The sequence below is a fragment of the Lissotriton vulgaris genome, chromosome 2_1 (assembly GCF_964263255.1).
Source record: "Lissotriton vulgaris chromosome 2_1, aLisVul1.2, whole genome shotgun sequence".
In the NCBI taxonomy this organism is placed as follows: Eukaryota; Metazoa; Chordata; class Amphibia; order Caudata; family Salamandridae; genus Lissotriton; species Lissotriton vulgaris.
In genome coordinates, this window is record NC_141687.1 from 1,750,713,229 (window position 1) to 1,750,733,240 (window position 20,012).

The 20,012-nt window shown below is 41.3% G+C and overlaps 1 protein-coding gene across 1 annotated transcript in view; it reads left to right on the forward strand.

The window, feature by feature from the left end:
- The window catches only part of DEAF1 (DEAF1 transcription factor), a 420,279-nt gene that overhangs the window by 221,878 nt on the left and 178,389 nt on the right, over positions 1-20,012 (forward strand). The window contains exon 7 of the mRNA XM_086957772.1: positions 3,522-3,648. Within this exon, the coding sequence (XP_086813898.1) occupies positions 3,522-3,648 (127 nt within the window). The remainder of the gene's footprint in view (positions 1-3,521; positions 3,649-20,012) is intronic.

A 20,012-nucleotide genomic window follows, 5' to 3' on the forward strand; every position in this document is an offset into this window, starting at 1 on the left:
AGAGAACGGGGGACTTACACCATGACTCAGAATGCTCCCCTTCGAGGACTTTCGGGCTGAATATGATCTACCTCAGGGTCACTTCCTACTATATAGGGCAATCACCATGAGTATGAGAAAAGATTATGGACAGGAACCGTGAAGCCCCAGGCACTAAACGGCTGCCGATATATCGCCACGTCGGCGGGTAGAATAAAAACAGTCTCTTTCCTATATAGAGCCATGAGCCCAGACATTCAGAAACCGATGGAGCGATTGCAGTGGGAGGAAGATCTAGGGATTCTGCTCCTGGAGGAGGCCTGTGAGAGTATAGTCGAGAGAACATTAAAAGCAACCAGAAATGCGAGGTTTAAACTTATTAACTATTACATCTTACAAAGGGCCTACCTCACTCCTGCACGCATCAGAAAGCACTTCCATGTTGAGGCGGTGGCATGCCCTAGGTGTGGGTTTAGGGAGGCACACATACTACGCATGTTCTGGAACTGCCCCAAATTGATTCCGTTCTCGGAAGAGCCTTCACATCTTAGGAGCATTTGTAGATAAAGAAATCCTGCGCACCCCGGAGCACCTCATACTGGGCTGGTTCCCACATGAAGCCAAGACCAAAACGACAGCGAAATTCCAGGATCTGGCATGGGTATTAGCCAAGCGGGAGATGTATGTATGTATGTATGTATGTATGTATTAAGCACTTGTAAAGCGCACTGTCGCCCAAAGGGTATCCTGGCGCTATCAAACATGTGCTCAAATTAGCCGTGGATGGATAAACGGCCGTGAGCAGATTGATCGAGGCAGACTGATTAGGAGATGGTTCATTCCCCGGAAAAGAACCAGGTTTTGACTCCTTTCATAAACTGCATCAGCTCTTCTGACTGTCTAATATTGGTAGGGAGTTTCTTCCAAAGCTTTGCAGCCGCAATGCTGAAAGCTCTCCCGCCTGATTTAATCTTTGTGAATTTGGGCACCTTAACCAGATTGGCCGAGGATGAGCGTAGACTCCGGGTGGGGACATATCATTCAAATTTATACTGCATGTGTTTAGGTCCAGCACCATGCAGAGCTTTGAACGCAAGGCAGAGGGATTTAAACGTTATCCTTTCTGACACTGAGAGCAAGTGTAGCTCTGCCAGCGCGTGCGAGGCGGATGAGTATCTTGGTCTTGATAAAGCCAGCTTGGCCGCCATTGACTGGACCCTCTGCAGTCTCTCAATTAGGTACTTTGGAGACTCTAGCAGCAGCGAGTTACAGTAGTCTAGTCTACTCAAGTTAACGCTTCTGATTACCAGTGCTCTGGCCTGTGATGGTCGCATCGGGAGATTCTTTCGGAGCACCCTGATGAGAGCAAAACAGCATCCAGCAGTTTTGTTGATCTGGGTTTTCAGGCTCGGTTATTTAGGAATTGGAAATTGGTAGGGGCGTCAAAGGCTAGAACTTGGAAGCATAAGCTCGGAAAATGGGCAAGTGCAGAAGGGAGGATTCTGTTGGCAGAGGCAGAACTGGGCATAGGGACCACTGATAGAGCTAGAGCATGGGGACAATTAGTAGAGGAAATGACGGCATCTGAGCAGGAACAGGAGCAGCCAACTCCTGATGGCTCTGCTCCGCGAAACCGGGCGGCAGAGGCAGAGCAGGACAGAAAGAGAGGAGACAGGTCCTCCCGGGGAAGCCCCCACCTACCCCCCCCCCCTCCCCATCGACATAGGGACACATGACGTATGCAATCAAAAGATCCCACTGTAGGGACAGACAAGTCGTTAATCTCCTGAGAAAAGAGGGCAACACGCAGAAGCAACTCAAGAGGGAGGGAGGGAGGAAAAAAGATACTATTTGGAAGTTTGAGCATAGAATGCCAGCAATGCATTAACACCATCAATGCTGATGGTATTCCCCTCCTGTGCTGGCCCTGATTTATTCCCATTGTTCATGACGAGCAAAAAAGTAACACATGCAAAATTACTACAAAAAGATCCCATCGCATAACTTGATCCACAATTTGAAAGACATGACACACCAGAAAACAATGTTAATAAAGTATGCAAAGACTCCCTTCAACTAAAACTAGAACAGGGAGCTGAGGTGTCAATGAACCCCATTCCACTATCCAAAAAGAGACGCATGTTGAGCAAATTCCACATGCACCCGAATTCAGCAGTGCACACATAATGCTCGAGGGAACTTCTACTATTCGTGCTGCTTCTGATACTAACTTCAGCTGTAAGCCACTGAAGGTAGATTCTCCGCTTAGTATTACTTCTTCTTGCTTACCAATCATAGATATCACATATCTATACTCTAAACATTCCTGATCTTCCCTTCTAAAAACAAGGCAGCTAAACATGGAAGATTCCATCTCGACTTACTTTCGAGCATCAATGGGGTGATCCTAAATGGGAGAATTGAAAGGAACACCCTGACATCTTTTACAAGAAGTGTTTCTGGTTTCTCAATAACTAATCAAGGCAGTGACCATGCATGCAATCATTCACTCAATGCTTGATTTACAGATTCAGCAAAATCCAAACTGGTCACTAAATTCCGGTAATTACACTGCAACAGTTGATTAAAACCAAGATAGAATTTTCTAGAACTCTAGCATTATCTCTAGCAAGAACATTATCACCACCTTTCTTCGGGAGCAGCATAGCAGGTACAGCAAATCTCATCCATGGCTTTGAGGATAGAATGTATGCAGCTGTTCATACGATTCAGAGACTTAGTAAACGACTAAAGAAGAAGGCTGAAACACAAAAAGATCCCAGGGATGGAGAACTTTCCCTCAAGATTAACAAATGATTGCAACATTTATTCATTGAATCCTAGGGGAAAAGAAATCCTAATTTTATGGGAAAAGGAGACCTATTTGTTCTGACTTTGAAAGAAAAACAGCAGACTAAAATTGCTTTGATTTACTCCAAGCTGCACTAAAGGAGCAATTTTGAAATCTTATAACAAAGTCTAATAGAACTAAGCAATTCCCGTCTCAAATCTCTATTTTAGGTTCGGATGGGATTAAACTAAGAATAGTTTATTTTCCTGTGATATTGTGTGGTTTTCATGGATTTTCCAGGAATTTCATAATCCACCTTGAAAAATACATGTGCCCCCGTCACTTCCTACTGGGTCTCTTTAAGGAGAAAATCTAATATTTTCCTCTTGGGAGGTGTGTTTTTGTACCACCTGTTAAATTAGCATTTTAGTAATTTGGAGAACATTTTTCCTGTCTGGCCAATTGGCTATCCAACATGTCACCTGTATTTTTCTCAAACAGGGTTTTTGTCAGTTAAGCAGTTAGGACACTGAGATTAAATAAACCTTCTGTCTCATTTTAACTAGGGGTTTGGTGCCTCCTAGTTTGCGTCGAAAATTAGAAACAATTAATATAGTAATTACGCTGAACAATTAAAAAACTTCAACTCAGTGAGCCAACCAGATATGCTAGAGGCATAAATGTAAAGATTGTGTAGGTACTGTTATGGCACCTGCTTGCGTGATGACATTGTGTTTTCTATTTTTGCTAGAGTGGGCCAGTACGACTCTTTGTTCCTTACAAGAGGCGAAGAAAGGAGAATGAGGTCTCATCAACTCCAGCAAAGAAGGATTCCCCAAAGAGCATCACCCTACTGCCTGGTACTGCAGCAACTACATGTATGTTTACAGCAGCCACATACATTCTGGTCTTTGTCTCTTTGTTATTCATGGACGTGTAGCTTCGTACAGTGATTGAAGCTACCAATGTTTATCATCATGTGAAAATATGACTCATTGACAGATGGTCACAATGAGAAGATGGTAAGCTATGTTCAGGTTGTTCCAATAAGCCTTAAATATCTTCGTGATAGGCCAACGAGACCAGGTGTACTGAATAGGGTGATTATTTGAGTCATGTGGTGTCAAATGCTAGATAATCGATACATTGCTACTCATTATATTTATCCTTATATTCCCTTAATCGGAAAGAGTTAGCTTTAAATTCCTGAATTTACTTGTTATAAGTAAAAGGACTGTATCACAGCAAACAACCTCACAAGTCTGCAACCAGTCACCATGCTTGATTTACAAACTGTGGACAGTGGTTCCTTTATCCCTACCCCCTCACACTGCTGAAGTAATTGCTATGTAGCATAACTGATATTACAGAGTGGCAGTAGCCACTCTGAGACATAGTTAGGATTCCCAGGCCTTTTTAATTTTGGTTGCTAATAACTTTGCACCCGTTTGAAAAATCTCCACAAAACTTTCAGATTTGTTTTTCCTTGTGCTTTGGCAGATGTTTCAAAGTTTTGCGTTGATTTTTCAAAGAGGTGAAAAGATAAAAGGAGGGTCCCATAAAACTTTTTATCACAAATGCATTTTGCACAGACATTTGTATCTCTCGTAGCATGAAAACGATTGAACAGATGTATATGAAATTTGGAAGGATTAGCCATTATGGTGCACAGATAATACTTTTGGGTACTACAGGTAAGTATTTTTCTAGTTATAAGGCATTTTAACTTAATGATGTCTGTGGCCACTGTATCTTTACAAAATGTCCCTGTATTTCTGCGATACATAGCGATGACAAGTCATTATGTCATTGGCTAACGACTGCCTTTACAAAAGTTAAAGGCAGCTATTTTGTTTTTAGGTCCACTTTGCCTGTGTTCTGTCTTTCCACTTAGATGTAGGTAAGTATTAGGTATGATATTTTTCCCCTAACTATTGCCACTTTATTAAAGCGGTAATAGGTAGGGGAAAATATGAATAAGTTTCTATACATTTACAAAACATGTACATTGTACTGCAGCACTGCCTTAGGAGTACCCCTATACCCAAAAAAAAAATATCTTAGAAAATTCAGAATACACTGTAGTACCCTATATTTTATAAATAGAGGGTTTTACAGTGCTTTTTGCATTTTTAATATATTGAAATCTTTAATAAAAAGTCTACGAAGTTCTGTGATAATACCTACAAATTACTGTGCTACTTAAAAATCTATTTTTTAAATATGCACAGTTCTCCTATACTGCTGTAAAAATATATAGACAATTATATAAATACATTCTCTTCCTATTAACACTTTCATAAATTTGTAATAGGTAGAGGACAATATTAAAACATACTACTTACCTATATCTAAGACCCTAACCAGAATGCAGTAGAACGCGGACAAAATGTGCTGAAAACGACATTGCTGCCTTTTACCTCTGGTAAACGCAGACATTACCCAATTACATGCACATGTATCGCGGTATACTGCAAACTTACTGCGGTGTATCACGGTATACTTTAAAATTAACCGCTGTATACTGTGACATTTCTGCGGTATCCCGCGGCACAATATATAACTAGGTATTTTAAAAACTATAACTTTAAACTACTTGCACAAATCAGACCTACTACCAAAAATTACCAGTTACATCAAATAATATATTTTCCTGCCACATTACATCTAAATCCATTAATACACTTTAAAACTAGGTCTGTTTCAATTACCACATACCACTGTACTCCACTACAATTTATGCTCCATACGACTCTACTCTGCGCCACTCCACTCTACACCATTCCTACTTACACCACTCAATTATAATCCACTGTATGCCACTCCACTCTACGCCACTCCACTCCCCGCTACTCCACTCCACTGTATTCTATTACACTTTGTGGCACAACATTTTTTGACACTCCAGTGTACGCAAATACACTACATCCTTCCACTCAATGCTATTGCACTGTACACAACTACACTCTACTCTGTTCCACTTCATGCCACTTCACTGAATGCCATTTCAGTGTACACCCCTGCACTGTACGCTATTCTTCAGTACGCCACTGCATTTTGCACAACTCCAATATACACCACTCCGCTTCATGGCAATCCATTGTACTCTATTACGTTGTACATCACTACATTAATCTCCACTAATCTCTACGCCAGTCCACTTTACTGTACTACACTGTGCTCTCCACACCATTCCATGATATGTCACTACACTGTTCGCCAGTAACTCTGCACCACAATACTGTACGCTACTCCACTCTACACCACTCCACTTTATCCTATTCCACTCTACAAAACTCCTCTCTACCCCTCTCCACAGTACGCTATCACACTGTACGCCACTTCACTCTACCCTACTACACTGTACTCAGCTCCACTCTACAACACTCCACCCTACAATATTCCACTCTACAACACTCCACTCTACACCACCAGACTGTACGCCACTCCACTGTATTCTATTCCACTGTATGCCACTAACTCTACTTCACTACACTCTACGCCACTGTACTCCACTGTACGACATTACACTTCTCCACTCTACACCACTGTCCCCCCCTCCAGTGTACGCATTTCCACTGTATGCCACTCTAGTGTATGCCATTCCATGCTACGCTACTCCACTGTATGCTATTCCCATATACGCCACTACACTGCACCTCACTCCAGTCTACAACACTCTTGTACTCCACTCCACTGTACGCCACTCTACTCTATGCTACTCCACTATGCTGCACTCCACTCTAACAATCCTTTTTATGCCACTGCAATTTGCACCACTCCACTGTACGGAATTCCAGTGTATGCTGTTCAACTGTACGGCACTCTAGTCCATGCCACTCCACTGCACGCTACTACCCTATATGCCAATACACTTTACACTATTCCACTGTACAAATCTCTACTCTGTGCAGTTCCACTCCACTCTGCGTCACTCTAATATATGCTATTCCACTCTCGCCACTCCACTCTACCCCCCACTCTATCCCACTCCACTTTATCCCACTCCAATCTACTCCACTCTGTGCCACTCCAGTCTGTGCCACTGCACTTTACGTCACCCCACTCAATGAGAATGCACTGTACACTATTACCCTGTACTTCAGTTCCATTATATGCCACTCCACTGTACACCGTTCCACTCTATGCCAATCCACTCTACCCTACTACACTCTACCCTATTCCACTGCATGACACTCCATTCTAATCTACTCTACTGTACACTATTCCACTATATGCCACTCCACTATACGTCTCTGCACCGTATGCTAGTAACAATCAACATATTCCACTCTACACCACTCCACTGTACGGAACTTCACTGTATGAAACTACAATCTACCCCACTACACCGTACCTTGCTCCAATCTACAGCACTCCACTCTACACCACTACAATGTATGCCACTCCATTTATGCTGTTCTACTACACTCCATTTCACTGTACCTCACTCCACTCTATGCCACTCTACTCAACGCTACACCAAATATATGTTCCTCCACTCTATAAGCTATTACGGTGTAATCCACTTCACTCTATTACCACTTCAGTTTACGCTGTTCCACTGTATGCCACTCTACACCACTGCACTCTGCAACACTACTCTGTATGCCACTCCACTCTATACCACCCTACTGTATGCCACTCTACTTTCCACTGGTCCGCTATACACCAGTCAACTCTAACACATTCCAGTGTATGCCACTCCAATGTACACCACTCTGTTGTTCCCTGTTCCACAGTAAGCTGCTCAACTGTACGACACTCCAGTCTATGCCACTCCACTGCACACTAATGCACTCTACACAATTCCACCGTACTCAACTCCACTGTATGACACTCCACTCAATGCTATTCCACAATGCCACTTCACTGAATGCCACTCCACTGTGCACCACTCCACACCACTGTACTCTACCTCACTCCATTCTATGCCACTCCACTCTGTGCCACTGCACTCTACCCCACTCCACTGTATGCTATTACACTGTATAACATTCCATTCTATGCCACTCCACTGTACACTACTCCACTGTATGCCAATCCATTGTACCCTAAAACACTCTACCCTATTCCACCGTATGACACTCCATTCTACTCTGCTGTACTGGACATTATTCCGCTATATGCCACTCGACTCTACGTCACTACGCTGTACGCCAGTAACACTCAATGTTATTCCACTCTGCACTACTCAACTGCACACTACTCTCCATTATGCCACTCCACTCTACGCCACTTTACCCTACACCACTACACTCTATGCTATTCCACTGTAAACTACTCCACTCTAGAACACTCTGCTCTACGCCACTCCACAGTATGCTATTACACTGTACACCTCTGCAGTCTACCCTACCACACTCTAAACCACGCTCCACTCTACAACACTATCCTCTATGGTATTTCACTCTTCAACTCTCTACTCTACGCCACTCCACTATACGCTATTCCACTCTATGCCACTCCACTGTACGACAATCAACTAAACATTATTCCACTCTACGAATCTCCACTCTACGCTATTGTACTGTATTTCACTCCACTGCACACCATCCACTCTATGCCACTGCACTCTACGCTACTCCACTATATGCTGTTACACCCTACACCACTACATGCCACTCCACTGCACGGTATCCTACTGTAGACCACCCCACTTTATGCCTCTCCACTCTACAATACTTACACTCTGTGCTATTCCTGTCTACGCCATACCTTTCCTCTGTACTGCACTGTACAGCAGTCCACTCTATGTCACTCCACTATAGACCACTCCTCTCTATGCTATTCCAATGCACACACTCCACTGTACCACATTCCACTTTACTCCACTCCAAAACAATATACCCTTCAACAGTACACTTTACGACACTCCTCCATCGTACTGTACCACGCTCACTTAATAACACTCTACTTAATGACAGTACGTTCTACGATTTCAAAAAGGTGTTTATTACAAATACATTTTAAAAAACATTGACTTTCAGTGACAAAAACAAAGGTTAAACCTTTGTTATAGTAAGATAAAACGTTATTCATTCTTGCTATACATACCAAACTTAAAATAAACAAACATAGAATTTCTTCAGTATAGTTATACATTACATTTGTAATTCATGCACCGCCTTTAAGTTTATATAACTTTATTCTTTAGGTACAAACAAAAGTTAAAGTACACAAAAATAAAAATGTATATCTTTAATTAATAATTTAAGCAACACGTTCAAAATATTATAACTAGTGCACTTCCTTACACGGGGGCCTGATTAACAAAGGTAAACATGTACTTTTGTTTAAGTTTACGATTGTTTGCTATTCACAAAGGGATTTTCCAGTAGGATCTTTGAGTGCGAAGTCTCCGCACGTAAAAAGATAGCTCTTTTTATGTGTGGAGACTCCACACTCGTAAAGATACTACTCGTAAATCCCTTTGTGAATAGCAAACAATCGTAAACTTACACAAAAGTGTAAGTATACCTTTGTGAATCAGGCCCAGTGTTTTCACCCCAGTAGCCACACTACATTTACTATAACTCGCCATACGCTGTGATGTTACAAAAGATTTAATTTGCAGTGTCACAACTATTCTTGTCAATACTATTATTTTACGTGGTATACGTTAGATAATATAAAAGGGTATAAGCAATACATGAAGAAGACACAAATTATAGTTAATGTAGTGTACCTATCAAGTGGTATACACTGTGTATGGAGGTGTGCGAGTTATAATAATTTGAAGGTGTTACCTAAATTATAAATTGAAGGTATAAGTTTATAAATTTAAATTTTTAAAGGTTGTATGTAAATCATCAATTTAATGTATAACTATAACTGAAGAATTTCTAATGTTTGTGTATTTTAAGTTTGGTTTGTATAGAAAGAATAAAAAAAGATTTACTAACTGTGGCAAAGGTTTAACCTTTGTTTTTATCATTGATCTAGAAATATACAAAGTGAAGCAGAAAACTAGTTAATTTTCAAACAGCATACACTGGTGAACGTATTGCATTTGATGTAAACAGAGTGGCAAACTTCAGAAGGCAATGACTTGACATTGCACATTGACAATGTACCAGATATGAAGCATAACAGAAGTCATAACAGCACCACTCAGGGTCTTTGCAAACTGAATCAACTTTAAACGACAGATAAACCAAGGAGTAAAACCAACCAGTTAAGCCAGATAATTACTTAAAATAGTTCCCAACCTAGGCTATTTTTGCTGGAAATCATTAATGTAACTGTTCAGGGAGATCACCTGCCTCAGAATCTCCGTGAGGACATGACTTCGTGAGTCCTCGTCATAGCCATGCTCCACCCCTCTGTAACCCCTGTGAGCCACTTTTGGCGCTCCTTTATAAGCCCTCCAATTTGTCTTAATTAATCTAATTTGACAAAAGAGAAAGTTAAGTCCTGTTTTGATGTCTTGGAACAGCTCTTTTCCGTGGTGCAGAAATGTGTCTCAATGAAAGAATGTTTGCTTCCATCACCGATGCTCTGGTCATGCCTGATAAGTATTCTAGTATACAAAGAAAGAGGGGGTGGAATGCTGCTTGAATTAATGTCAGTCACTGATAATTAGTGAGGGCTGCATCCCAGTCCATTGTTCTTTTGCACTCCCTGATACATTAGTTTGGACCCAGCCATATGAAAATCAGCCGTGACCCTGCTCAAATAAGAACAATCCAACCCGAACTGCTAAGCCATCTCCACCCTTAACTGCAACACAAGCAACCCAAGACCGGTTTTATCCCTGATTGGTATTCCTCTGTCGAGTGCAGCTTAGTTCCAGTAGCACAGTGATCACTGCACTCCCATTTGGACACCTAGGGCTTCGCACTGATTAGGTATAAAGGTAATGTCTGTACAGAAGATGATGACTCGAAGGCTGGTACCCATCTTCTCTCACACCTCTAGCTTTTCTTCAGAGGAAGTCTTTGTTCACGTTGGTGGTATATAAAGCATTGGAGTTGAATTTTCCCTCTGCATAAGAAAAATCTATCTTGAAGTCCTCCTCTTTAATTTGAGATCCTTTGCTACCTTATAATGAGGCACTTTTGTAACCTGTATGTAGTAATTACTCGAGTCAGGTTACCTATAATGAAGAATTTAGAGTATGCTAAGGAGGAGTTTGTTGTACTGGCAACTGCTGTTGCTCAATCAAGTGACTCCTAACATTCCAATATGGAACAAAATGACCAGATGAATGGTAACCCAGAACATCATGGGCATTGATCACTACATTAGCCTCTTCCTCTACAATTTCAGACACCAATATCATATTGCAACAACCTTGTAGAACACCTAGAGATGTGTGAGGTGTGATATTTAATCCCATCCTCGTCGCCAAACAAATTGTAGTAATTGCTCAAGTCAGGATACAATAATGAAGATTTAATCAGTAAGGTAGAGACCGCTCTGGAGGGGAATCTTGTACTGGCAACTGCTTACAGGCAACTGCCATTGCTCAGTCAAGTGACTCTTAGCAATCCAACACAGAACATAATGACCTCATGAATGGTAACACAGACATGACATTATGGGCATTGATCACTCTGTCCTGGGCTGCTAAAGAAAAATACTTCTCAGGCCGGGTAGTCCGCAGACAACTATAGACAACAGAGACCAGTCATGTGTGAGCTGAAGTTCTTGTTGTTACACCAGAAGACTAGTGGTTCAAGCCTCCTCTGCAAAGTTAAATCGAAATGTCTTTCCCATTTCCCATACAAACTGAAATTCTAAGAAGCTGGACTTCATGGGCTGTAAATTCTTGGCCTCTGATGAACTTGCCCTCTGCGCAGCTAATGATACATGAGATGTTTTTCCCGGTCGGAGCGGAAGGAGAGCACGGACTCTCGGTCTGCGGCCCCCTCTCTCTCAGGGACTGCCTCTCTTGCAATCCAGGAGTAGAGACTGCCTTATTCCACTGGGGAGGTGCTCGGGGTCCAAACTGGTTGCGCACCTATGAACCCATAGGTGTGTCTCCCATGGCACCAGTATTAATGCTGTGTAATCCAGCTGGAGTTTTATTCACAAATGAAATTCCAAACAAAGGTAGTTTTGTTCAACATAAATTGTATTTCCAATTGGTTCAAAATGTCATCACATTGATGGTTAATGGCAAGTAGCAACAATGTTGTTTAGTTCCTATGCATTTCGGTGAAATGAGTCACCTTCTTCAGGGAACATCTATAAACAAACGAAATATGTACATTGTAACCTTATGTGATTGAACCAAATTTAAGTCACTAATAAACACTACTTGTGCTCTCTCAAAAGTACGTGATAAACATGCTTAACTTAGTATACTCAAGCGCCTGTCCTTAAAACATTGCTATCCTGCTGTTTAGAGGCTTCGGTTATAACATAGCTGGTTACGTGTGTTCATGCGCGCGTCTTTAAACTTTAACGCTGATTAGGGGCATATGCAATGAAGTTAACTGGCGGTTAACAAAGGGGTCGCGCTGCCGCTTACGCTTTGGCTCTGTGGGTCTAGTTTTAGCTCACCGTTAGTTGCTAGCGATCTCTCTCGGGTACTCTCCGGTTCAATGGAGAGTCTGCATATCGGGGTTAGGAAACGCCGCGGAGTTAGCGCATGCGTTCTATGTCGCTATATGGGAGTGGTTTCATTAAAGGTGCAGGCTGTCCTTGCTGGGTCGTTTTTTTTAGACTAGCGTGAAATTGACAAAATAAAGCTTTAGTGACAATAAAAGTGCAGGTTTTTCTGCCGATGCGTGTTAGCAAAGTGAAACTATTAGTAAACAAACACATATTCGGTGTTACAAGGTGTGTTTTAAACATGTGGAGAAAATCAATCGGCCCCCTATATGAATTACTGGACGATATGTTTAACAGGTCGTATGTTATAATAGGTACTTGTCTCTAAGTTACAAGTAACACAAAAGTTCTGTCCGATCATTGAGTCCATGTGGCTTAAGGCAGTTCAGGTAATATATCCAGTGGTTTTCTCTTTTGAGCAGGTTTTTTTTGTTCAATGTTCCTTCTTTTTTTGGTACCACCTCTAGGATGCAAGCTCTCAGTTGATTTAGATTATGGCGTTTTTCTGTGAAGTGGGTAGCTACCGTTGATTTGGTCGAGTGTGTGCGGATGTTACTCTTATGTTCGGTTAACCTCACTTTTAGTTTTCTTTCCGTGTGACCCACGTATACACTTCCACATGGGCATTTTAAAAGGTATACCACATTGGTGGTGTCGCAACTGGCGTTTACTTTAAGTGGTATTTTGTGTCCTTTCATGGGGTGATTTATCGTTGACCCCTTCATGATGTTGTGACAGTTTGCACAGTTCAAACATGGTACTGTTCCTCTGAAAATTTGATGCGGAAAGGTCTGTTTAGGTTGTTTCAATAGCTCTCCTAAGTTTTTGCCACGGGTATGAGCAAAGAGGGGTTGTTGATCAAATATGCCGTTGAAATCACTTTCCATTTGCACAATTTGCCAATTCTTGTAAATGATTTTCTTGAACTGGGAGCTGACATTTGAGTATTTACTTACACATGTTATTCTCTGTGGCTTAATGGTGGTTTTATATGTCAATAGTTCTTGTCTTGTTTTGGTAAGCGCTCTTTTTTGAGATTCCTGGATAGTTTCTTTTGGATATCCTCGAGAGGAAAATCTTTCTGCCATGATTTCAAGTTGTTCTAGGCACTTCTGGTCCTCAGATACCACTTTCTTCACCCTAAGAAATTGAGTGAACGGTAGGTGTTTTTTCAGCGTTGTGGGATGGTGGCTGGTGTAATGTAATAAGTTATTTCTGTCTGTGGGTTTCCGGTATAGGTTTGTGGTGATGTTGCCGTTATTCAATGTTATTTCCACATCCAAGTATTGAATGGTGGTTTTGTCGATCTTCCATGTGAATTTTATTCTCTCGTTTTTCTCATCTAGAATCATCAGTTGTTGTGTCAGTGCTTCCTGTGTTCCTTTCCATATAATGAACATGTCGTCTATGAATCTCATGTACGCTAATAGGTGTGTTGCCCATTCTTGGTTGTTATAGATATGTTCTTCTTCGTAAGCTCCCATGAACAGATTAGCGTACGCCGGTGCGGCGCAATTGCCCATGGCTGTGCCATTTAGTTGGATGTACCAGTGTTTGTCATAAATAAAGTAGCTGTTCATCAAGGTAAATTCCATCAATTGTAACAAAAAGATTTGTAGATCTTGTGGGTAGGTGCTGCGTAGTAAGGCTTTCTCGATGGCCTCCAGGCCTTCTCTGTGTGGTATGGACGTATATAATGTTTTTACGTCTACGGTGGCCATAATGCAGTCAGGTTCCATTTTTACTGCTTGTAATTTTACCAAAAAGTCTGTGGTATCCTTTATATAGGAGATGTTTTTTGTGACAAGAGGTTGTAGGTACCTATCGATGAATTTGCCCACTGGTTCATGTATGCTCAATTTGGTGGATACGATAGGCCGGCATGGTGGTTTGTTGGGGTCTTTATGCACCTTTGGTACGAGATATATGGTGGGACTTTTCGGGTTCTCTTGTGTTAGATACTGCTTGGTTTTTTCATTGATAATTCCCTTATCTGTGGCTTGTTTCAACAAGATCTGTAGGGTTCTACGTATGTCCGTGGTTGGATCATGGTTTATTTCCATGTAAGTATCTGTGTCGCTTAAGTGTGCTTGCATGGATTCTTCATAAAAACTCTTATTCATTACCACCGTAGCTCCTCCTTTATCTGCTTTTTGACAGATTAATTTTTTGTTGTTTGCTATACTTTCTATGGCTCCAAATTCTTTTTTGGACATGTTCAATGTTTTAGACCTTTTGTTGGTGTTGATTTTGTTGATTTCTTGTTTGCACAAGTTCTCAAAGAGGTCAATCATTTTGTGTGATGTTGGTGGCATGTAGTTGCTGGAGGTTTTTAAACCTTTAAGCTCATCATCTTTCGTGGGTAGTTTTTCCGTTATGACGTTCTCAAAAAAATGTCTCAACCTCATCTTTCGTGTGAGTTTAAAAAGACTTACTTCGAGTTCTAGTTTGTTGGTATGGGTTGTGGGCACGAACGATAGTCCTCGTTGTAAGGTGTTTATTTGCAAGGCACTGAGGTTTTGGTCTGAGATGTTCAATACCAAGTTATCTGGGCTCGTCAGTGTTTCTTCCTGTCTTTCCTGGTCGTGGTGGTCTTCGTTTGTGGTGGATTTATTTCTTTTGTTTTTGTTGCGTCCCCTCCTGGGTCTTCTATTTCTGTTGGGCCTACTTCTAAAAAAGGCTCCGAGGTGGTTGGTTTATCGGGTGTTGTACTTCTGATCGTTGGTTTTTTTTGCTGGGTTCTATCACTGTCCGTGGATGATGTGTCTGTTTGGGATGTATATTGTCTCGTCTGTCTCCTCTTAGCATATATTTCAGCCCATGTATAGACTTCTTGTAACTTGTAGTCTAATGTGTCCCTTCTGTATTTCCTCAGTTTTCGTTCATTCACCTCCTGTGTATGGTTGGCTAATTGTGTGTTTATATCATCAAGGATCTTTTGTAACTCTTCTCCAGTAACGCCCTTTTTTAATTCTTCGGTGACTGTCTCTATTTCTGCTTTCAATTCCTCCAATATTTTTGCCAATTCTTCAATGATTAATAAAATCAAGTCTAAGCTGCATTTGTTTAGTATAGCGAACCACCGTTCTGTGAACGGTTTGGAGTTTTTGCAGAGAGATGGTCTTAGGGATATTCTGAGGCCTCTGGGGATTCGTTGTGCCTTGTGGTATTTTATCATGGTGTTTGCGTGGAGTCGTTGATTGATTTCTCTACGTGTTAAATACATTAATTGTTTGATTTGTTGTTCCTTGTTTCGCGTTACTCTTGGTTCTGAGGTCTCCGCTTGTATCAGAGAATAAATTTTTTCACTGGCATCAGTTCCGTAGGCAAAAGTCTCTGCTCTTTGATCTGTCGAATGGGTTATTTCGTCGTATTGCATTTTAACTTTCTGGTGGGCGTGCTGACTTCCCTGGTGGGGGGAATTGCTGCAAGCTTTGTGGAAGAGGGATGTGCACCGCCTTGTATTAAATCTGTTTTTACTGTGCAGACATGGGAATCACTCCCCTCCTGGAGTGTATGTAGTAGAACAAACTGGTTGCGCACCTATGAACCCATAGGTGTGTCTCCCATGGCACCAGTATTAATGCTGTGTAATCCAGCTGGAGTTTTATTCACAAATGAAATTCCAAACAAAGGTAGTTTTGTTCAACATAAATTGTATTTCCAATTGGTTCAAAATGTCATCACATTGATGGTTAATGGCAAGTAGCAACAATGTTGTTTAGTTCCTATGCATTTCGGTGAAATGAGTCACCTTCTTCAGGGAACATCTATAAACAAACGAAATATGTACATTGTAACCTTATGTGATTGAACCAAATTTAAGTCACTAATAAACACTACTTGTGCTCTCTCAAAAGTACGTGATAAACATGCTTAACTTAGTATACTCAAGCGCCTGTCCTTAAAACATTGCTATCCTGCTGTTTAGAGGCTTCGGTTATAACATAGCTGGTTACGTGTGTTCATGCGCGCGTCTTTAAACTTTAACGCTGATTAGGGGCATATGCAATGAAGTTAACTGGCGGTTAACAAAGGGGTCGCGCTGCCGCTTACGCTTTGGCTCTGTGGGTCTAGTTTTAGCTCACCGTTAGTTGCTAGCGATCTCTCTCGGGTACTCTCCGGTTCAATGGAGAGTCTGCATATCGGGGTTAGGAAACGCCGCGGAGTTAGCGCATGCGTTCTATGTCGCTATATGGGAGTGGTTTCATTAAAGGTGCAGGCTGTCCTTGCTGGGTCGTTTTTTTTAGACTAGCGTGAAATTGACAAAATAAAGCTTTAGTGACAATAAAAGTGCAGGTTTTTCTGCCGATGCGTGTTAGCAAAGTGAAACTATTAGTAAACAAACACATATTCGGTGTTACAAGGTGTGTTTTAAACATGTGGAGAAAATCAATCGGCCCCCTATATGAATTACTGGACGATATGTTTAACAGGTCGTATGTTATAATAGGTACTTGTCTCTAAGTTACAAGTAACACAAAAGTTCTGTCCGATCATTGAGTCCATGTGGCTTAAGGCAGTTCAGGTAATATATCCAGTGGTTTTCTCTTTTGAGCAGGTTTTTTTTGTTCAATGTTCCTTCTTTTTTTGGTACCACCTCTAGGATGCAAGCTCTCAGTTGATTTAGATTATGGCGTTTTTCTGTGAAGTGGGTAGCTACCGTTGATTTGGTCGAGTGTGTGCGGATGTTACTCTTATGTTCGGTTAACCTCACTTTTAGTTTTCTTTCCGTGTGACCCACGTATACACTTCCACATGGGCATTTTAAAAGGTATACCACATTGGTGGTGTCGCAACTGGCGTTTACTTTAAGTGGTATTTTGTGTCCTTTCATGGGGTGATTTATCGTTGACCCCTTCATGATGTTGTGACAGTTTGCACAGTTCAAACATGGTACTGTTCCTCTGAAAATTTGATGCGGAAAGGTCTGTTTAGGTTGTTTCAATAGCTCTCCTAAGTTTTTGCCACGGGTATGAGCAAAGAGGGGTTGTTGATCAAATATGCCGTTGAAATCACTTTCCATTTGCACAATTTGCCAATTCTTGTAAATGATTTTCTTGAACTGGGAGCTGACATTTGAGTATTTACTTACACATGTTATTCTCTGTGGCTTAATGGTGGTTTTATATGTCAATAGTTCTTGTCTTGTTTTGGTAAGCGCTCTTTTTTGAGATTCCTGGATAGTTTCTTTTGGATATCCTCGAGAGGAAAATCTTTCTGCCATGATTTCAAGTTGTTCTAGGCACTTCTGGTCCTCAGATACCACTTTCTTCACCCTAAGAAATTGAGTGAACGGTAGGTGTTTTTTCAGCGTTGTGGGATGGTGGCTGGTGTAATGTAATAAGTTATTTCTGTCTGTGGGTTTCCGGTATAGGTTTGTGGTGATGTTGCCGTTATTCAATGTTATTTCCACATCCAAGTATTGAATGGTGGTTTTGTCGATCTTCCATGTGAATTTTATTCTCTCGTTTTTCTCATCTAGAATCATCAGTTGTTGTGTCAGTGCTTCCTGTGTTCCTTTCCATATAATGAACATGTCGTCTATGAATCTCATGTACGCTAATAGGTGTGTTGCCCATTCTTGGTTGTTATAGATATGTTCTTCTTCGTAAGCTCCCATGAACAGATTAGCGTACGCCGGTGCGGCGCAATTGCCCATGGCTGTGCCATTTAGTTGGATGTACCAGTGTTTGTCATAAATAAAGTAGCTGTTCATCAAGGTAAATTCCATCAATTGTAACAAAAAGATTTGTAGATCTTGTGGGTAGGTGCTGCGTAGTAAGGCTTTCTCGATGGCCTCCAGGCCTTCTCTGTGTGGTATGGACGTATATAATGTTTTTACGTCTACGGTGGCCATAATGCAGTCAGGTTCCATTTTTACTGCTTGTAATTTTACCAAAAAGTCTGTGGTATCCTTTATATAGGAGATGTTTTTTGTGACAAGAGGTTGTAGGTACCTATCGATGAATTTGCCCACTGGTTCATGTATGCTCAATTTGGTGGATACGATAGGCCGGCATGGTGGTTTGTTGGGGTCTTTATGCACCTTTGGTACGAGATATATGGTGGGACTTTTCGGGTTCTCTTGTGTTAGATACTGCTTGGTTTTTTCATTGATAATTCCCTTATCTGTGGCTTGTTTCAACAAGATCTGTAGGGTTCTACGTATGTCCGTGGTTGGATCATGGTTTATTTCCATGTAAGTATCTGTGTCGCTTAAGTGTGCTTGCATGGATTCTTCATAAAAACTCTTATTCATTACCACCGTAGCTCCTCCTTTATCTGCTTTTTGACAGATTAATTTTTTGTTGTTTGCTATACTTTCTATGGCTCCAAATTCTTTTTTGGACATGTTCAATGTTTTAGACCTTTTGTTGGTGTTGATTTTGTTGATTTCTTGTTTGCACAAGTTCTCAAAGAGGTCAATCATTTTGTGTGATGTTGGTGGCATGTAGTTGCTGGAGGTTTTTAAACCTTTAAGCTCATCATCTTTCGTGGGTAGTTTTTCCGTTATGACGTTCTCAAAAAAATGTCTCAACCTCATCTTTCGTGTGAGTTTAAAAAGACTTACTTCGAGTTCTAGTTTGTTGGTATGGGTTGTGGGCACGAACGATAGTCCTCGTTGTAAGGTGTTTATTTGCAAGGCACTGAGGTTTTGGTCTGAGATGTTCAATACCAAGTTATCTGGGCTCGTCAGTGTTTCTTCCTGTCTTTCCTGGTCGTGGTGGTCTTCGTTTGTGGTGGATTTATTTCTTTTGTTTTTGTTGCGTCCCCTCCTGGGTCTTCTATTTCTGTTGGGCCTACTTCTAAAAAAGGCTCCGAGGTGGTTGGTTTATCGGGTGTTGTACTTCTGATCGTTGGTTTTTTTTGCTGGGTTCTATCACTGTCCGTGGATGATGTGTCTGTTTGGGATGTATATTGTCTCGTCTGTCTCCTCTTAGCATATATTTCAGCCCATGTATAGACTTCTTGTAACTTGTAGTCTAATGTGTCCCTTCTGTATTTCCTCAGTTTTCGTTCATTCACCTCCTGTGTATGGTTGGCTAATTGTGTGTTTATATCATCAAGGATCTTTTGTAACTCTTCTCCAGTAACGCCCTTTTTTAATTCTTCGGTGACTGTCTCTATTTCTGCTTTCAATTCCTCCAATATTTTTGCCAATTCTTCAATGATTAATAAAATCAAGTCTAAGCTGCATTTGTTTAGTATAGCGAACCACCGTTCTGTGAACGGTTTGGAGTTTTTGCAGAGAGATGGTCTTAGGGATATTCTGAGGCCTCTGGGGATTCGTTGTGCCTTGTGGTATTTTATCATGGTGTTTGCGTGGAGTCGTTGATTGATTTCTCTACGTGTTAAATACATTAATTGTTTGATTTGTTGTTCCTTGTTTCGCGTTACTCTTGGTTCTGAGGTCTCCGCTTGTATCAGAGAATAAATTTTTTCACTGGCATCAGTTCCGTAGGCAAAAGTCTCTGCTCTTTGATCTGTCGAATGGGTTATTTCGTCGTATTGCATTTTAACTTTCTGGTGGGCGTGCTGACTTCCCTGGTGGGGGGAATTGCTGCAAGCTTTGTGGAAGAGGGATGTGCACCGCCTTGTATTAAATCTGTTTTTCCACAAAGCTTGCAGCAATTCCCCCCACCAGGGAAGTCAGCACGCCCACCAGAAAGTTAAAATG